Genomic DNA, 18,533 nt, shown 5'->3' with positions numbered 1-18,533 from the left:
TCTTTTACTTGGTTACATTTTTTTTATTAAAGTTATCTATTGAATAAATGAATTGAGTTAAAAAATTATACTTTCCTTATTAAAGGAACGAAAATTAATTTTATAGAAACCCTCCAATATTTAATTCATTCTATCATTTTCTAATGATTGTTTCGTCTTAGAATTTATTGACGCGCATACGAATCAGATGCGGGGTTAGATAAGCATACAAATGATCTGATTTGCGATCTGCGCTTCTGATAGATCGCACCTCAAAGAAATGTAAAACGACTGATCGAAAGAGGGAACTGGACGTGAGGAAGAAGAAACAGCGAGATGACGCGAGGTCTTTATGGACTTGTTTGTCCCTTCTACGAGTTTTTACGAATTATTTGAAAAGTTCCGTCGAAACGCACCCGAAAGATCGTTTCGGACAATCACGCAGTAGTTAGATCATGCAATCTTCTCGTTTGAAGTAACCCTGCACCAATTACGATCGCAATAATACAATTTTCTGTTGATATTTCTAGACATAAAAAAGTTATCGCTTCAATTTAGCACATATTACACGTCATAATTGTGGGATGATAACATAAATTAAATATAAAAAAGAAAGAGGATTCTTGGCGAAAGCCGCGGTCAATTTTTATTTAAGATATAAAAAGTAGTAATATGAAAAGCGCAATTGCTCATTATAGCATTATTACAGATCACAGAAATACGAAACTTCTATTAATGTGGAAGCCTATGAGATATTTATGTATATTTTATCTAATAAAACGTGGTGTCATATTTTTAATTTCTTTTAAATATAAAGTTTTACATTTCTTTTTCCCAATTTTCTTTTTATATCATTTATCTCTGATCCCTTCTGTATTATATCCGGTACAATCGATTCTTTTTTTTCTGATCGCTATAAATCTCGGTTCTCGGAGGGAATTACTTCCTCCTAACACGGGAGACCGATGAATGTTTTACGAGGATGCTCGGCGGTAAAGTAGCCTGGTAGTTCGACGTTGTCGTTGCTATAAGATTACGTAGACAGGTACGCGCGTGGCGCGAAGGTAATTGAACGCACGCCTGAAAGATCGGAGCGGGCCATGGCTTGGTCGTGCATCGTGTATCTCGTTCCGAGATATTAAAGTGATTCAATATTCGGACCAGAGTCAAGGGGTCACGCGTGTAGGAGGGACACGTCTCTCGCGCGCCTGACCATATATCACGAATTGCCGTTGGCGTACATGGAATAATTCCACGAGAAATTGCACGCGTCACACGCGAGTAACGCCTTGGGCCTCGGGGGGGCTTTACCCGGCGGCCTTAAAAGTGAGACTCGCTGATAGGAAGGGCATAAATTAAATGCGCTCGTGCGTGCGTTTTACAGCGCGCTGCTTCCCGCCCGCTTTATAGACACGTCGCTTTTGTACATACGTGTAATGAGGAGCGGCAAATTTCGACAGACATTACCAAAAGTCAACGAGTACACGACGTGTGCTGTAATTCACACAAAATATAATTCTTCGACTAATTATAACTTGCGCAATTAAAAAAAAATTTTAATTAATCAAGCATATTTAATTTTAAATTTGAATGTTATAATTATAAAAAGAAAAAAAAGAATTAAACATTTAATATGTATTTAGTACATAAATTTAATAATGTAAATTCCAGACTGAAATATTACTAAATAGTTATAAGAAGACATTCTGATTAAAAAAAAAAAAAAAAAAAAAAAAAGATTACAGTGACTATTTTATTATTACAAAAATGATTCTTTCTTCGAGCTATTTGCTATGGTGAATTGCTTATTTCGTCACAGTCAAATCAAGATTATCAGCCGAATCGTGTTCTAAGCTACGCTTGTGGACGTAACATAGGCACACTTTTGAACCTAAATGTCAAAAAATAGAGATAGAAAAAAAAAAAAAAGAGAGAGGAGCGATTACGACGTCGGCGAGAAAAGAGGTCGTCGTGGATAGAAGGAATTCGAAAACTTTCTCAGAGGTGGAAAGATCGTCGCCCTTCTCGCCACGCTCTCGGCACAGGAGACAATCCGAAAGTAACTTCTGGTGCGGGCTACTGGCGCCGTGGGAAACAATCGTCCATCGCAATCGTTGGACGCAGCCGTGCATGCGAGACAACTATTTCCCCGGGTCTCTCGTACCTATCTCACAGTTAGACATTAGATTTATCGACATATTTTCTCAGTCTTTTGAGAGACTTTATTTACTTTTGTACAACGTCGTCTACCTCGCCCTCGTGCAGCCGCTGCAGCGCGCGCGACTACCCGACTTGCTTCGGACTACGCTGGACTGTTGGTCGATCAGATCGGAAAGGGATAGCAGAAGCGAGGATTTAACTAAGAAATAAATCGGTGTTTGTTTAAATTCTATTTTGAACGGAAGATAAGACGTGCGCGGCAATCGAAAATTGAATAAAAATTATGGGCACGGTTGTTACATCGCGTGGAGCATATTTGTTCGAATCGGTGTAAAAGAATCTGAATTGTGAATTTTATCAGTGCGTAATGCAAGTCTGTTCCCGATTTTTAAACTTTCAAGCATAAAATAAAAAGAATTCTCTTTTCTTATATTTAATTTGTGTTATCATCCTACATATGTGATATCTGTAAAATAAAAGATTGATTAAAAAAAAAAAAAAAAAAAAAATATATTGTTATCGATGTCAATGTGATAACAATTTACACGCTATATTCATTTGCGTTTTGATCCAAGTTCAAGAATTGTTTAAATTGTGATCTCAGGTAATCTCTATGTGTCGCAAATTAGCGACTACGCGTACGAAATATTTTAGAGGTTTACACTGCAAACTTCGACTTCAACCCCCAAAGTTTCGAATCCACATGTAAAAATCAGCATTTAAGTATTATCGCACCCCTAATGAGTACGTGGTCACTTGGCTTGATTAAAGCGTCCTCTCGTTTGCCGTCGTGGTTGCACATTAGTCGAAGTCGCAAGCAGATTTTCCTCAAACGTATCGACGGTGAAATCTTGCTCTTTACGTATTCTGGACATGATTCTGTTATTGGCCGGCGCGTTTTGCCTCACACGGTGAATACTTCTCGAGCGTTCCGCGATTCCGTTTCTAATTTGCTGGTGCTTCTTCCGCGAGTGAAGCTGTTTGGTGGTGCTGGGAGGCGGTGACCGTGACCGTGGCATTTTCAACGGCGGTATCCTCGCGGTTGGGCCGGCCGGTAATCTCGGCGGACCCGCCATCCTCGGCGGGCCTGGCATACGCGGTGGAAAACCGTGATGCGGGAAACTCGGTCCGGGTGGCGTCGGCGGTATCGCCTGCCGCATCGGCGGTGGCCCGTACCTAAACGGCCTGGGTCCATAGAGCGGTGGACTCATCGGCGGAATAGACGGCATACCAGGCGGAGGTGGCATCGGACCGTATCCAGGTGGTGGACCGAACCGCTGAGGTGAGAACGGCCCGCCGTTCGCGAAACCTCGCCGCAACATCGGACCGAATCTCGGCAGTCCCATCGGTCGGTCGACTAAGTTATTCAAAAGCGAGCGTATCTTCGGGTTCCTCCTTGGCAACGAGGCGGAAGCCGACGTCAAAACGACTTTGCTCGTGTCGATCTTTTTACCGCGCTGCACCTCCTGCAACGCGGTGACATAAAAGTCGCGCTCGATGGAATATCCACGTGCATCTCCGAAAGCTGGGCAATAAACAAAAAAAAATCTCATTTGTCATCGGTCACACTAACCTATTTTAAGCCGATGTTACGCACAGCATATTAAAAATTAATTATATTTCGTGTGGCGTGTAAATAAAAAAAAAGAAAAAAAAAAAGAAAAGAATTATTACATGTGTAATCATGCTCTGCTACACATATTATTTTGGTAAATTTATACATCATCTAAATACATAGCTATCAATCAATAATAATTTCAAAACAATTAGTAACATTAAATTATAGTTGAGAAAGTAATATATTGAAAATTACACGTTTACAATTTAATAACTTAAATTTAATATAAATAAAATAATTAAAAAAGCGGTCTTAATGCAGCATGGCGATAGTAAGTGCTACTTTCTAAGACACATACCTTTTAAAGAATCTTGAATTTCCCAATCTAGCTGCTGAATGAGATATCTACAACAAAGTAACCGAGGTAAACGTTTCAACTAACAATAAGTCTTGTATTAACTAAATGTCCGAGTATTTAATTTTTATTTTAACTTTGATTTTATTCTGCTTTCAATTAAAATTTACATTAAAGATCGATTGATTTAATATTAAATAAATAATGGATATAAATTACTTTTTAATAGACTGTGCTACACAAGGTTACGCAAGTATTCATTCAAATTGATGGAGCAAATACCAGGCGAGTATTTGAAATCTGAACGTCCAAAAATTTGAGCGGCATTAAGAACTTGTTTAAATTAATTGAAGGCGATATTAAGTTACGTAATACTGACCTACAAATTAAATAACCAGTGCGGTTAACACCGTGCGTGCAATGAACTCCAATAAGTTCACCTGTAACAGAAAATTTACAAACCTCACGATACGGATTTAATGTCGCGAGTGAGAACGGTAGTTCTCGAGTAGTGACCGGCACGCAAATCCTACGCAATTATAATTCGCAATTATAATTCGCCGGCACGATGAATTAACAAACGAAGCCTACAAGTTTATAAATTCCGAGTGTCCGACCGTCGCAGAATTTCGTGCCGTACGTATTTCCTTTCCCGACGGCGTTTCGCAACTAACGAAGTTAAACGTAACCGATAAAGTAATTATGCGGCGACACGCGTGTGTGCGCGCGTGCGTGAGACCCCGACCGGCGGGACACGCGATCGGTATCTCGAAAGCATTTTTCGAGACGGTACCGAGAACGCGCAGGAACTGAAGAAATATTCGCCTGCGAAAAGGGCGGCCAATAAGGGCGCACCGGTACGCGCGGCAAGGCGTACGATTCCACGGGTCATCAATTTGGCCCGGGGCGTGGGGTCGGCACCTCTTCGGGCCCAGCAAGGGGCTGATTATAATATTATCGCAAATTACCGGCAAAACCTGCGACGAATTCACGACGACTCGTGGACTCTGGCCTACAGTCGGCCTGTTCGCGTCGACGGCGGCAGCGGTATTTTTCGTTAAGAGCCGCAAACCTTAATGAGAGTAGTTGACCAGCGTAATGATCGAAGCGCGTCTCCTATCTCCCCTTCTTCTTGGATTCCGCACAACCCGACCTTCTCTTTTACTGCGGCGTCTTCTTGTTTTCAGCGAAGCGCAAACGAGCGGAGGATAAGTACCAAGTACTTTAGAGGCACTTCGTACCTCCTTACCACGGCTTTCAGGGCGAATTAAGTGGCCCATCGCGAGTCATGCGATACGCCGTTTGACCTCTGCGAGCCGCTTGGTCAAACGCAGAATATATCGGTATCTCGAAACGATACGGCGCGAGTTATGCTCTTCTATTTTTATAAAACGCAACGCTATATTGCTCGCAACGGACAATAACGCGAATATATGTAGACGCGAAATACATGGCGCCAACGAGACGATCAGATTTTTCGTGAACAAAAAAAAAAAGAAAAAAAAAATTAGAAAGAGAAACGGTATAATAAAACTGCTGATCGGAGCTATTTTCGATCTGGCAACCTTCGGGCTGCAATAGCATCCTATGTAAAAGTATTGAAATAAATATATGTGAATGAGCAACGTGTTAGCTACGTACGACAGCGGACTTGTGCGTAAAAGCTATTTTCTTTAAAGTCCTTGGATTATCATACGCGGGAGAATAACTGCGTGAAAAATCGTAGAACATAAATCCTCGAGTCGAATGGAGCACAGCCCGCGGAGCTCGTCAACTTTTAAAACAAAAGATCATAGATATTACCGTAAATTTATTTCGCAAATAAAGCTTTATGTTATTTTAATTTAAAATTTATACGTACAATTACAGTGGAGGAGCAATCCAAACTACCAGAGAAGAATAATAGGTCGCAAATATATAATTCGATATTCATGTATGTATGTACACGTACGCGATACGCAAAGTGTGCTCGTTTCACGTCGGTATCTATCACGAGGTCATCTCAATTTTGCATACGCCAGAAATGTTCTCTTAGTGGACGGAAATCTTCTCGGAACACGTCGACATCTAATGTGAATCTGGAGCCAGCACCCCCGTGGAGCAGTGGTCTTTACGCTAACAAATAAGCCGATCTTTAAGCAGATTGTCGAAGACTTACGATTATTTTGACGAACCTCAATATAAGTTTTTTTTTTGTTCTTTTTTTTTTTTTAAATCTGTCGAATCCCATTTATTTTTTATTTTCATAGATCGAATAGATGTTGTAACTACGTGTTTAAAAATTAGCAAACTTTCATCGAAATATTATGATGTAAATTGCCATATGTAATTTTTAATTTGTACGTTAAATAATTTTTATTGCTGGCACATAAAAAGGTTGTTCCTATTGCAAAATTCATAAAATGTAAAATTTCGCTTATCCAAGATTTTCGTCGCATGAAGGAACGAAATTTACGGATTGGCACTTGAATTATGTGCATATATGTACACATTTGTACGTCGATATGAAATTACAACGGTCAGAGGAATATTACTGAAGCACCCTGCTGTTTGGCAGCCAAAGTCAATCGGTGCTCGACGGGAGAACGATGATAATAATGCTTGTTGGTCAAAAATAAGCCTTGTATACTCAACAATATTATTAATTAGGGCTGAACTGGTGATCAATTCGAACCAGTGATCGACTTCACATTGATGTAATATCCGCAAACGTACAGTAACTTTAAATTTGTATTATAATATAATATACAAAGATAAGATAATCGAAATCTTTAAATTATATACCAATGTATAATATTAAAAAAAAATTCCTTAATAAACGTCTATTAATTTCCAAAACATTTAATTAACCCTATCGTTATTGCAACTCATTTCATATCCGTCGTTAATCATTGCAGATGTTTACAAGTATTGCCATGTAGCCGAAAACGTTCGTGCACAATCACGATTTTCGTTCATACCCTTACGAATATTGCTAAAGAAAGAAAAGGCATTGCTACATAGAAAATCCAATTTCCCAAAAGTTTCGTTCTTCCGGTTATTTGCTTAGAAGATTGTAAGCTATTCGATTTAACGATGTCGAGTAAAATGTCAGTTTCCAAAAAGATAAAACTTAAATATATAATTACCATACATCGCGAGGGATTTCGAACAGTGCCCTGCTTTATTGCGGGTTCCTTTTCGCGTGGAGATAAACTAAAGTATTGGCTCGCGCGGATAACGTCGGTAGGTTGGCCGAAAAACGCGGTCGGGGAACGTTCTCGCCGGAGAACTTTTCGGGCGAAGAGAAAATCGCCGGGTTCGCTTGTAATGACGGTCGTCGCTTCGGTACGTCACGTTTCAAACAGTGCGAAACGAGGCGACGGAAGGGAGTCGGTTGCGGTGCAACCTCGTGCATACTGATGGACGAGGGTGGGCGGTCGCATGCAAATATTGTTTTCGTTCGTGCCCCCGAGATATCGCCGACGAAGGAATAAAAGGCGGGCGGCGCACCCGGAATTGCACATGCCACTCCCCGTGTGGCGTAAAGGTTGCTTTTCGGGCTACTGGAGTAGTCGCGGAGGTACGACCCGAAGCGACGTAGTAAACGTGGCAATATGATATATACGCGTAAAGGTACGTCAGCGCAAATAGCCTCTGGTAAACGGGGAGATTCCGAGCCTCGAAGTCGAGAACACGAGAGAAATCCTAGTACCGTGAAATCCTCGCCCCGCGTACAGCGCATAAGAACCGCCAAAACGAGGAAGAACGTTAACGTCCGACGAATGCATAAACATGAAAATATCGCCCGGCTTGTTAGGGAGAGTCTTTTTCAAGCTGCCGATTACGGCGGCCTTAAATCAATCGAGCAGCCCAAGTTCGGGGCATTGCTCACTGTACGCGTCGTATATGGAGCGTGTCGCGAAACGCTTGGTTGGATGAAGGTTGTTGTGACACGCTTGAGTGATAATTAATATTAATTAGAATTCGTGTGATCGAAATGTTAATACGATGCTTGCGAAAAACGCTATTTGTAATCCGTTTGTTGAAAATAATTAAATGTATTTTTTTTTTTTTTAATTGCATACGTGAGTCTCAGACGCAGTATTGACTTCTTAATGCTTTAGAGATTTAATAATTGATTTAACGAAATAGTGCGCACGAGCATTTCTACGCGATCGACCTACGTTCAGGGATTAAACATCGGATGTATTGATAAATGCTAAGTGGTGGCCAATGGATGGGCAACTAAGCGGTTCCTTTTACCTTGGAATGCGTCTTAACTCGTTCTTCGATGGACCGTTCCACCTTCCCGAGTTCGAGCCAGTTGATTCATAATTTTTCCACGTACACAAAACCGAGAGTTCTGGTCGTTCGCGATAACGTAATCGAGTTCATTCGTGCAAATTCGACGCAAGAAACTAGAAGCGGTTACGTTACTTTTTGCGATCTTATGAACTTTTCGAGGAATTTTTCGAATCCCAAAAGTTCCGGCTTTTGCGCGAGTTTAAAACAATTCCGTTTGCTGAATAAAATATCAAGCACCGTCCGAAGATTGCCGCCACGTAACCGCGAACGGCGATGGATCCTAGAACTGTCGAGATTTAAGATATATAAAAAACCTCCCGAGATCAAAACTCGATTCTTAAATTACGTACGTGTACATCGAACGCCGACGTAGCCTCATAGATACGACTGGAGCCATTTGGCATGAGAAAAAAAATGGAGGGACAGAAACGCGGAGCTATACACGCCGAGGAGCGTAGAAAAAAAAATAAAATGAAATAAAATAAAAAAGAAAATGACCGCGCGGACGAAGAGAAAGAAACGAGAGTAGAGAAGGAGAAACGCTCAAGGGAACTTTCTTCTCTACTGCGTGATAAACGGCGGCAGATAATTAACAACGCCCCGGTGTATACTTCGCGCGTGGGCGATTCCTCGCTTCTCGAACTCCTCGGTCGAATTCGTTTCCAATCGCCGTCGTCGTCTTTGTCGAACTCTCCCTCATTCGAAACACAGAAGCCGGATCGTACAATCGCGCGAGTAAAACAACCGCCGGACTATTCTACATTCATTCTCACAACGTACAACACGGCCGAGCCGTAATCGAGAGAGTAAATTAGAATGGGATGCATCCGTACAGTCGTGATCAGCAGTTTCGTTCAGCCGAGATATTCCCGCGAGATTTTTCACGCCAGAAACACGAGTGCCGTCAGTGTTCCTTTTAAAAATTTTTTTTTTTATTCTTTTAAATCGGTTTTTATTTTTTTTTTCTTTTTCTTTTTCTTTTTTTTTTCGCGATCGTTTATACGAAGTTTCTTAAGAGCTATTCCCTACCGCTGTCGAATCTGATGCATTTTAGTTGGCGCCGATCAGACACGAGTCTTGCAACTCTCATCAAACATTTCAGCGATGCAACCACTTGCGATCAATGCAAAGTGTTACATATTTGTCCAAGATTGTGGTAGGTGCAATAAAGTTACTTCAACTTCTCCGGAGTCGAAGAACTTTGTTCGAAGTATATTTGAAATAATGCAAACTCACCTTCACCGCATGCCGACATGAAATCATCCATCACTTTGAAGAATCTGCAAGGAAAGAGAAGAAATATTTTTACTTTTGCTGAGATTGTTAGATTGCAATCTAATTTTGCGACACCGTCTCCGAGAAAGAGAATTGGTGTTGCAAAAGTGACACAGTAATTTGTTTGTAAGCGATAAAATTAAAACATATAAAATCTTATACGATCGAAACCAGCAAAAAAAAAAAAAAAAACTTTCCAATAAGAGGTACATAATTAAATATTAAAATCTACATGTTAAATAAGATTTTGTGACTGTTAATAAACGATCGCTTCGTAGAACGCTCTCACTCAAAGAGTATTAATATCTTCGCCGTCTAATTATTTGCATGGATTACATCTGGTTAATTACCTCGACTAACTAATGCAATCAATATCTCAAGTGCAATATTACGAGCACGTGTAATAACTGCCGCCGCCTTTGAAAGGGCAGCAGCAGGCCTTTTATCCCCGTCCTTCATTCGCTACTCATAATTTCACGAAGCAGCCAGCGCGACGGCGATCGAATTTCCCGGCCGAGCCGATGAAAAAAGTAATCGGCTAAATAAATATTCAGGTACTGGTAACCGGTCGAGCGAACCGGCGGTGTAATAGCTATGTAATAGGTATGCAGAACCCGAGCGGCAATCGGAGGAGTATGGTAATGAGACTTAACAGCCGGAATGTTGTACGCCCTAAGTTACGAACGGGTGCAACGAGAGCAAGAGTCCTTTACCGCGTCACGCAGAGGCGCTAAGAAGTTAAATCGATTCCGAATTATGTCATGAAAACACGTCGCCGCGCAGCTCGCGCGTTTCCGGCGCGGATTAATAATAGCTGCAGCGCCGGCGATTTTTCAGCAGGCAACACATTTCCCCTTTTGTCTCCTATAAACTTTGCCGTGAACTTACTGGCGGCTTCCTTTGTGATCTATGGGATAGAAAGCAGGAGAAATGGAGAGAGGAGAAAGAGATTTCTGAAACTTCGCAGATTCGGAGATAGGGCGGCGCTTTATATAATAATTTACGGAGGTGGGAAGGGAAAGGGTGTGCTGTCATGCCTCGCGTCGATTTCCCTTCACCACCGTCGCCCAGGGCGGAAAAGGAAAAGAATTCGTTAACGGGTTAAGCCTACTTCGATTTGCTCGGCAAATTATGAAAAGGTTCTCCGTTCACGTACCTTTACTCAGAAAAATTTGAAAATATTCCATATGCCTCGAGCAGAAAACGTTACGATAATTAAAGTAAAAATGATTTTTTTGCATAAATTTAATACTTTTAACATCAACGTCACGCGATACTTTCGTTATATAATTATTAAGTCTAAAGGAATGGAATTTTATTAACATATTAAAATTAATTTAACCCAAGATTAATTAATAATCTGAAAAAAAAGACGCGTTGAGATCTCACGTTGAGAGATACATTAAAAAAAAAAAAAAAAAGAAAAGAAAAAATATGCTGAGATTTAGTTTCTAAGGAAATGAGAATAGTGGTGACAAGCATGAAATCGTTTCAATCCCCTTCACGAACGTGGATGGATTTGGTTCCCCGAAAAGTTGCTACGCCTCGTATTATTGTATTGGGGATTGGGTGGCCCAATTGTGGCGGTCCATAGAGGTTTAATAGGACCGTTTTAGTGCCTTTGGTCCCTTTCAACTTCGAAACGGACTCCCTACAGCACCGATTAGGCTAACGCGATTATAAGCACTAACTCATTCACGGCTTGCCGACTAGTTTCAACCACCGTTCGATATCGATAGGTTATAAGGTGAGAGATATTTATAACCTGCGAAGCTTGTTAACTCATAATGACTCTCAGAATAGGTGCATCTCGTTGTGGGATTGTACTGCGATGGAATCGAATCGTGAACATCATCATTATTCTTAGCGTCAACCGCGGTACCGCAAAGTTGAGCAACCTACTAAAGGATTAATTTCACGTCATAATTAGCGCGCGCGCGGCGTACAAATCTACGCGGCGGGACGCGGCTCGCGGCGTGTCGTCCGCGCATAGGTCGGTGCAGCGAGATCAATCTTTCGGCATACACGCATCGGTAGCCGGAACAGCGCGCAACGTCAACTGTCATTTGCTCCCAGGGTCGCGCATTTATAATACTTGAAATATTCGTGGCGCGTCTTCCTCGTTTCAAGAGCCGTGACAGCACAATCACGGGGAGATGCATCTATCACGCGGGGGTAGGTGGGCACGGCCTTCCACGGGATGAAATATCGAAAGATAGCTGCCGGGGCTCCGCGTGCCGCGGCGCGGCGACGTCGAAACGTGAAAAATGACGAGCGTTAAATTAATTTGACTTTCGAATTTGAATTACAGATTCGAGGCGGACGCGAAGGTGTCGTCGTACACGGGCGCTTCGCACTCCGCCCGGCAGATAAATCCCCCGTGGAAGGGCCCTCCCCCCTCCGTCCCCCCTCCTCAATGTACCGTGGACCAGCTCCATCACGATCGTCATCATCATCGGCGCCATCAGCGCCGATGACCATATTTCCGACGCCCCGTCGGAAAATCAAAATCAAAAGCCGCGATCCGCTATATAAGACGAGAGCGGCATCAATATTTATAAAACCAGTCATCTATCAGCGGATGAATTCCTCCCAGGAATATTTTACTGCGCCGGCCGCTATGAATGCATAGATTTCACCGCGTATCGAGTGTTTACCTTTTTATTCAATATCGTGAAGTGTCATTTATCTTATGCGTTTCGAGACCGCAAACTGATCGATTCGGTTACTGGCAAATAGTTATATAAATGCAATTTCGCTCCTAACCATCATAATTTCGTCTCGTTTAATCATACCACTCGGTCTCTCTTCTCCATGCCGATTAGTTGAATTATTTATTTAAACAGCGTTACGCGCGCGAGGCTCGAAAGTCATTTCCACGCGGCAAATGCCGCCGCGCGGTTTCCTGCAACCGAGGTGCTAATGGAATATATACTTTAGCGATCTTCTCAAGTCGAAGTAATAACCGTCGCTAATTAACCGCAGGGACTTTATCGAGATGATTTTGCCGATAACTCCAGTTCGTTTCGCGCGAGCCGTAAAAATCACACGGCGAAGTTTTAGCCGGAATAAGGAGACACGCCTGTGAAACCGCGAAACGACGTTTATGGCAGCGCGATTGTCGGTCGTAAGTGGCGTTCATTTGAATATCACACGGTGTGTGGTCCTTCGCACGCGCCCACCGTACTACGTGCTCGCGCCCATTTGCGTGCGTGCGTGTAACTTCGCTCGGAGATCACACGACCGGTCTATGTCCATGCCACGAAGACGGTTGCGCAATCACATCCTATCTAAAAGCTCGATCGTCGTCTGGGAGAACACAGCGTTCTGATATTTGAATCTAATGAATATCAAGTTACAATTTCGCCGTTCGACAAAACGACGAACAAATAAATATACAACGTGCCACCAAGATTTTCAGACACGTCCACGAACGCGTTGATTTATCCGCGGGACACATTAAGCCTTTCGACGTCCGTTAAATAAATAAAATTTTTTTAATTTTATTTTATTCCAATGGATTTGCTTAACACAAACGACAGACGAAATGAAATGTTTTAAAGAGAAAATGTAAAAAAAAGAATCATTCTGTTCGATCGAAATGAAGATTTTGTCTACTCAACAGTGTTAAATGGAATTACTTTAACGATCCACTCGCATCAATATAAGTGAGGCCTTATTTAACTTATGCATATATTTCCGTCAAGTTCCTGAAATCTTTTTAAGGTTAAATTTCTTATTGGAATTTTTTTTTTCACAATTGTGTAACGCAGTAAGAATTTAGTTGTCCTACTATTTTATTTTAGCGTGCATTAATAATGCCCAAGATGCAAGTTTAATCAAGTTTCTATTTATAAAGTCATGATGCATATAAATTATAAATTATTCTGTGCTGTGAAGCATGATGAGAAAAGCAGTCGATAGTCTGTAATCGATCGCCCATATCTAAGCCTTCAATTTTTTACGTAATATTTGATTGAAAATTCTAAATTTGTAGTTTTCCGATACATTTTCCAAATTCCAAACTAAGCATTATTATATTCGTTCTATAAAATAAATAATTATGTGCACTTGCAATCGAGAAAATGATAGCGAAGAATATCGCACCGCAATTTCCGAGTTTGAGATGTATGTAACCTCTACATTTAATTCTTTACATTATTTTATTAATAAAATGTGTAACTCAAAGATTACTCATTAATAATATATAACTTTTAATATAATTAATATACTATTAGAAAATGACACAATCGATATAATCGAAAGCATATTTTTAATATTTAATCCAAATAAAAACCTCATCTCATTTTTTGCTAAAGCATTTTCACAATTGAAAAGAAATTAATTTAATTTGTTTAAAACTTATAAATTTTCATTAGGTTTCCCTCTCCAGAGAATCTGCATACATCGACTCGACACGAGGAAGACTTTGGTCTAGACTTTAGTCCAGAATATGCCTCTACTCCGATAAATGTACCACATTATCAACGTGTTCCTCGAGTCCCTTTAAGAAAATTACGTGAACAAAATCTTACATTTGGAGTAGCAATTGTTCCACGACGAATAGATTGTAAGTAAAAAGAATCTCATAATAATAGCGCGTTGTCGAATAATTAAAACTAAAATAATTAATCAATTGTTAACTTTACTAATTTTTCTTTCAATTTCTTTTTCCAATTAAATATACATTTTTCAGTCGATGCCGAACCGAATAACGAAGATACTGATGTCGAGGAAGATTTAGACGGCAAGTCACATTATGATAGATGCTACGTTCAGATATCTAAATGATTCGCATAATCATTATACTTTTTTAGAAATGGCAAAAGCATGGCAGCAATTAAAAATTCAGCCACAACGTCCGACTCTTATCCCTGAATCGCGTAATCATGGAGGAACATATAAATTGAGACGCACAAGACCACCGCAATATTCATCGGAATATAGAAGACAACATATACCTAGAATAGTTAAAGTAACACCTTGCGGAAAATGTTTAAAGGTAAATAATTTAATATATCCTATTTATGTAATACCGATTAATTAATCCGTAAACTTAATGCGTTTTATGAAATACAAACGCAAATTTGAATTAAAATCCATGTCTTAACCATATTTTTGACCAAGATTCCCGAAACAAAGTACGTGGTCATCGCGATCAAAGCTGACCTATAGTTAGCCTTTCTACTATTCCGAGCACAATTTTGGCTGCTCTTTCTTCCGCCCATAAATTCGTTTTCTCTGATTTTTACCCATGTTTGCGTTTTGCGTCACCGTTTTTTTTTTCTTTTTTTTTTTCCTTTGCCCTACATTTATAAAAGAAGACAGAGCTTTTTAAATATATTTAAACGAATAAATTAAAATTATCTTTATAAACTATCAAAGTAGATCGTAATGCTACATATTAATCTACACAATTAACAGAATACCTAGTCAACATAAAATTGCTAATACACCAATTTTATTCTCTTTGCAGATATAAAAGATATAAAATCCAAGTATCCACGTGCAGATGTAATCGACTAATTTACACAAGTACGTATACTCGTGCTTTACATCTTCTGCACAGCGTATTTAATTTATTCGTCGACATTATCAGTAAACGTAAACTTCATCCATCCAGGCGTTGCACAATATATTAAAAAAAAAAAAAAGAATTCCTGAGAAAATCCGTGACGTAAAAAGTGGCCGCGCGACGCAACAGCTTCGGTATTTTTAATACTTTTAATTGCAACAAGAATTTGCGTTCCGTTTCGAAATTCATGACGGAGGATTGTGTTTTCACGCAAGTACGCATGGATCGGCGAAGTTGGCCCATTGCTGGACATAAGATCGTTCGTGTTTGAGAATGTTTAATGCATGGACCGCGGCGGTCGTAGGTAGGTGAACGGTTAACCGATGTTTGTATGGCTGTACTCCCAGCACAGATCCCGGAACACCAAAGATATCGTAGAAGTACTGGGCAAACACTCCGGCTGACTGTTTCTCAATCAGAGTCGCGTATACGGAAGGCACACGGTTATAGCAGCACTCGGTACACGCCTGTTTTCACGGTCATCCCATCTCCAAAGTGCGCAATTTGTCATCATATAAAATACATAGCTTTAAATTATACTCCCAATTTAAAGATGCGAATACATCTCCATTCGAAATTGAATAAATTATCCAACTAATAATTGTGAAATTCGATCGATACACTCGCTGTCAAATAATTAGCGGGGAACGGTATATGTATATTTAATTTGTTACGAATATACTTTTTAAAATAAGTCTTCATGATCGAATTAATCAAATGACAAAAGTCTATCGTTTTTATATTTTTAACGATGGATAATAAATACTTAGTAATTATATAAATTGTATAAAATATTAAACAGTATTCAGAGGACTAGGTTTCGTTAAGAAGAAGATTAATATTGACCCAGGAATAAATTCTTACGCGTGCATTATCATTTTCTGGCCAAGAATGTCCGGCGAATTCGACGAGTTCTTGGAAGAGCGCCTTGTGTTGGTATTTCGCGCCGGAATCACCTTTGAGTATCGTTGCCAGGTATCGCAACGGAGAACGGCGAGACGGCGCGTGCACGGATGAAACGGGCACGCGAAAACGCGGGGGACGCGAGTGGTGGCGAATTTACGTAATGAAGCGATCGCCCGGGTGGTCCCGAGCGTGAGACGCGTATACGCACGTTCCTCCGTCGTTCCCGATGCGAGACGCCTGCCAAGATGAAGAGAACAAAGAGAGGCGAGCGCAAAAATCTCTCTTTATCTCGAGGACGAGCATACGCGGCTACGGCGCTCGCTCGGCTCTCCGGGGCCTCCACGGCGGAGCCGAATTAACGGCACCGGAAATACGAAGCGGCGTGCACGCGCTCGGACGCATTATGCGCATGGAAGAGAAACGCGCGCGCAAGTTTACCACCCACAATCATTTGTTAAAACGTTCCCCGTCCCGCGATTTCCACGCGGCACGGCATCGGAGCACCGCGGACTTCGAGACGCCGCACGTCAGAATACTTGAGATGGGTCCGCCCCGAGCGCTGAAGGAACCAATCACCAATCCTTCAAAGAAACGTCGTCGGAGTTTACGTTCGCGGGTATTAAAAAATTATATCCCGCCCTTCTGCTGAAATGTAGATTAAATACCGAGGATAAACCTCTCGAGAGAAAGCTTTCGCCTCTAATTGCATTCGACTTGTCGAAATTAATAAATAATGGCTGCAATTCAAACGACACGAAATTGAATAACGTGACGTTTTAAATTAAGGTCACTCCTCAGCTCTCGATATTCTCAATATCGATGTGACGCGACTAATAACGCGAAATTGCGTGTACGAAAAGAAAAATATAATTTACGATATAATTTATGTCTATTTTACGTCCTTTTATTAACTTCCCAATTAAGTAAATCAATTATCGAATAAACACGGTTGCCATGAACCCCGTTAACCGGCCGCTTAAAGAGCGCAATTAGCCGCGCGAAATTTAAGGCTCCGTTCCGGGTGAGAGTAATGCCGTCCGTTCTTTCCCCCGCGATTTCTCCTTTAATCACCGATCGTCAATTCCGAATACGTAGCCCCGCGACATAAGGAAACGTCGTTTACCTTCCAAATACCATTTTCGAGTATCAGCGAACGTAAGCGTCCGCTATAACACTATTTTTGGCACATTCGCGGTGCTTCGTAGGTGCATTCGCAAAGATATCCTTGAGGCAAAGGATCAACACGTTCGATCTTTCAGACGCGAGACGCGCGAAAGAGAAGAAATTCCGGCCAGTGAGTTAACATTACTGCCTGATAAATTTCTCCGATACCAACACCACAACCTCCGGAGAATGAGCCACAAAAAAAAAAATAAAATAAAATAAAAATGTAAAAAAGAAAAAAAAGAAATCCAGAGAAACGACGACGCCAAAGGTAGCCGCTTTGCCATTTCCTTGTCCGTCGTCTATGTTGGTTTAGCCTTGTTCGCTAAACCCACCTTTTCGTTCCACCCACCTCCGCGTTTTCGTCAGAGTTCAAGGATATCTAGGATATTAAGTGGCGCCTGGCGTTTTCACCTCTGAAAGTACCCCGATATTTTCTTATCCTCTTTCGTTATATATTTCCCGTCCTCTCTCTCTCTCTCCTCCATTTCGTCCGCGGTACAGCGCCCAGTAACCGATCCAATCCTATCAAGGATGCAGTTAATTACACGTCGCGCAACAGCCGAGCCACAAAGCCATCAGGTCTCACTCAAAGAGATTAACAAAAAACGGTGCGCCGGGACCAGACCGGCATCCCCGCGCGATAGGCTATTCGCATACCTGTCGGCTATTAACCGTTGATGCGAATCACCGTTTTATCCTCGAATTATACAAATCGGATCGCGGATCTGACCGATCGGCGGCGAAATAGTCGAAAAGCGAGAAGCGCGAAAGGTCGTGCTTTGACCCGCTCGGCCGGCCCCTGCGACTTGGTCCACGCTCTTGGCCGTATCAAAGAAATATCTCGTGTATTTATCTCCCGCACGTTCGAACGAGTAAATATTATTTAATGCGGTGGCCGGCGAAAATTTTGGCCCGACGTCGTTAAAAGCTTATGCGTGTGTCACGTTTTTCGCCCGATGCACTTACGAGAATGTTTTTAGTAGCGCCTTCGCCGCGAGAAATAATTGCGTCGGATATCGCCGTAGAACGTCTTCATATTTCTCCGCGAGCGCAAACATTCCCCACTTCGTGGCAGACGCTGATAATTAATACTTTTATTATCGCAATAATAAATAGTTTTTATACGTCGTAAGAAATCGCTGCTAATTACGGCGCTATCGCATTACTCTTCCTCGAGCGTATAACGCAATCCTTACGCATTATTCGGCCGCGCAGCACTTAGGAATGTCCTCCGCGCGCGCATGATAACAGAGAACGAGGGAAAGAGGACG

General features: G+C 41.4%; 1 protein-coding gene across 1 annotated transcript in view; it reads right to left on the bottom strand.

Moving 5' to 3' along the window:
- Positions 1-2,556: 2,556 nt before the first annotated feature.
- Positions 2,557-18,533, bottom strand: part of LOC139113122 (uncharacterized) — a 34,184-nt gene continuing 18,207 nt past the window's right edge. The window contains exons 6-9 of the mRNA XM_070674049.1: positions 9,576-9,619; positions 4,432-4,492; positions 4,056-4,102; positions 2,557-3,664 (exon numbers count right to left, since the gene is read on the bottom strand). Of these exons, the coding sequence (XP_070530150.1) occupies positions 2,892-3,664; positions 4,056-4,102; positions 4,432-4,492; positions 9,576-9,619 (925 nt within the window). The 3' untranslated portion in view covers positions 2,557-2,891. The remainder of the gene's footprint in view (positions 3,665-4,055; positions 4,103-4,431; positions 4,493-9,575; positions 9,620-18,533) is intronic.

This window comes from Cardiocondyla obscurior, linkage group LG02 (genome assembly GCF_019399895.1).
Source record: "Cardiocondyla obscurior isolate alpha-2009 linkage group LG02, Cobs3.1, whole genome shotgun sequence".
Taxonomy (NCBI): domain Eukaryota; kingdom Metazoa; phylum Arthropoda; class Insecta; order Hymenoptera; family Formicidae; genus Cardiocondyla; species Cardiocondyla obscurior.
The sequence above is the reverse complement of the archived record's forward strand: the minus strand, read 5'-3'. Positions and strand labels throughout refer to the sequence as shown.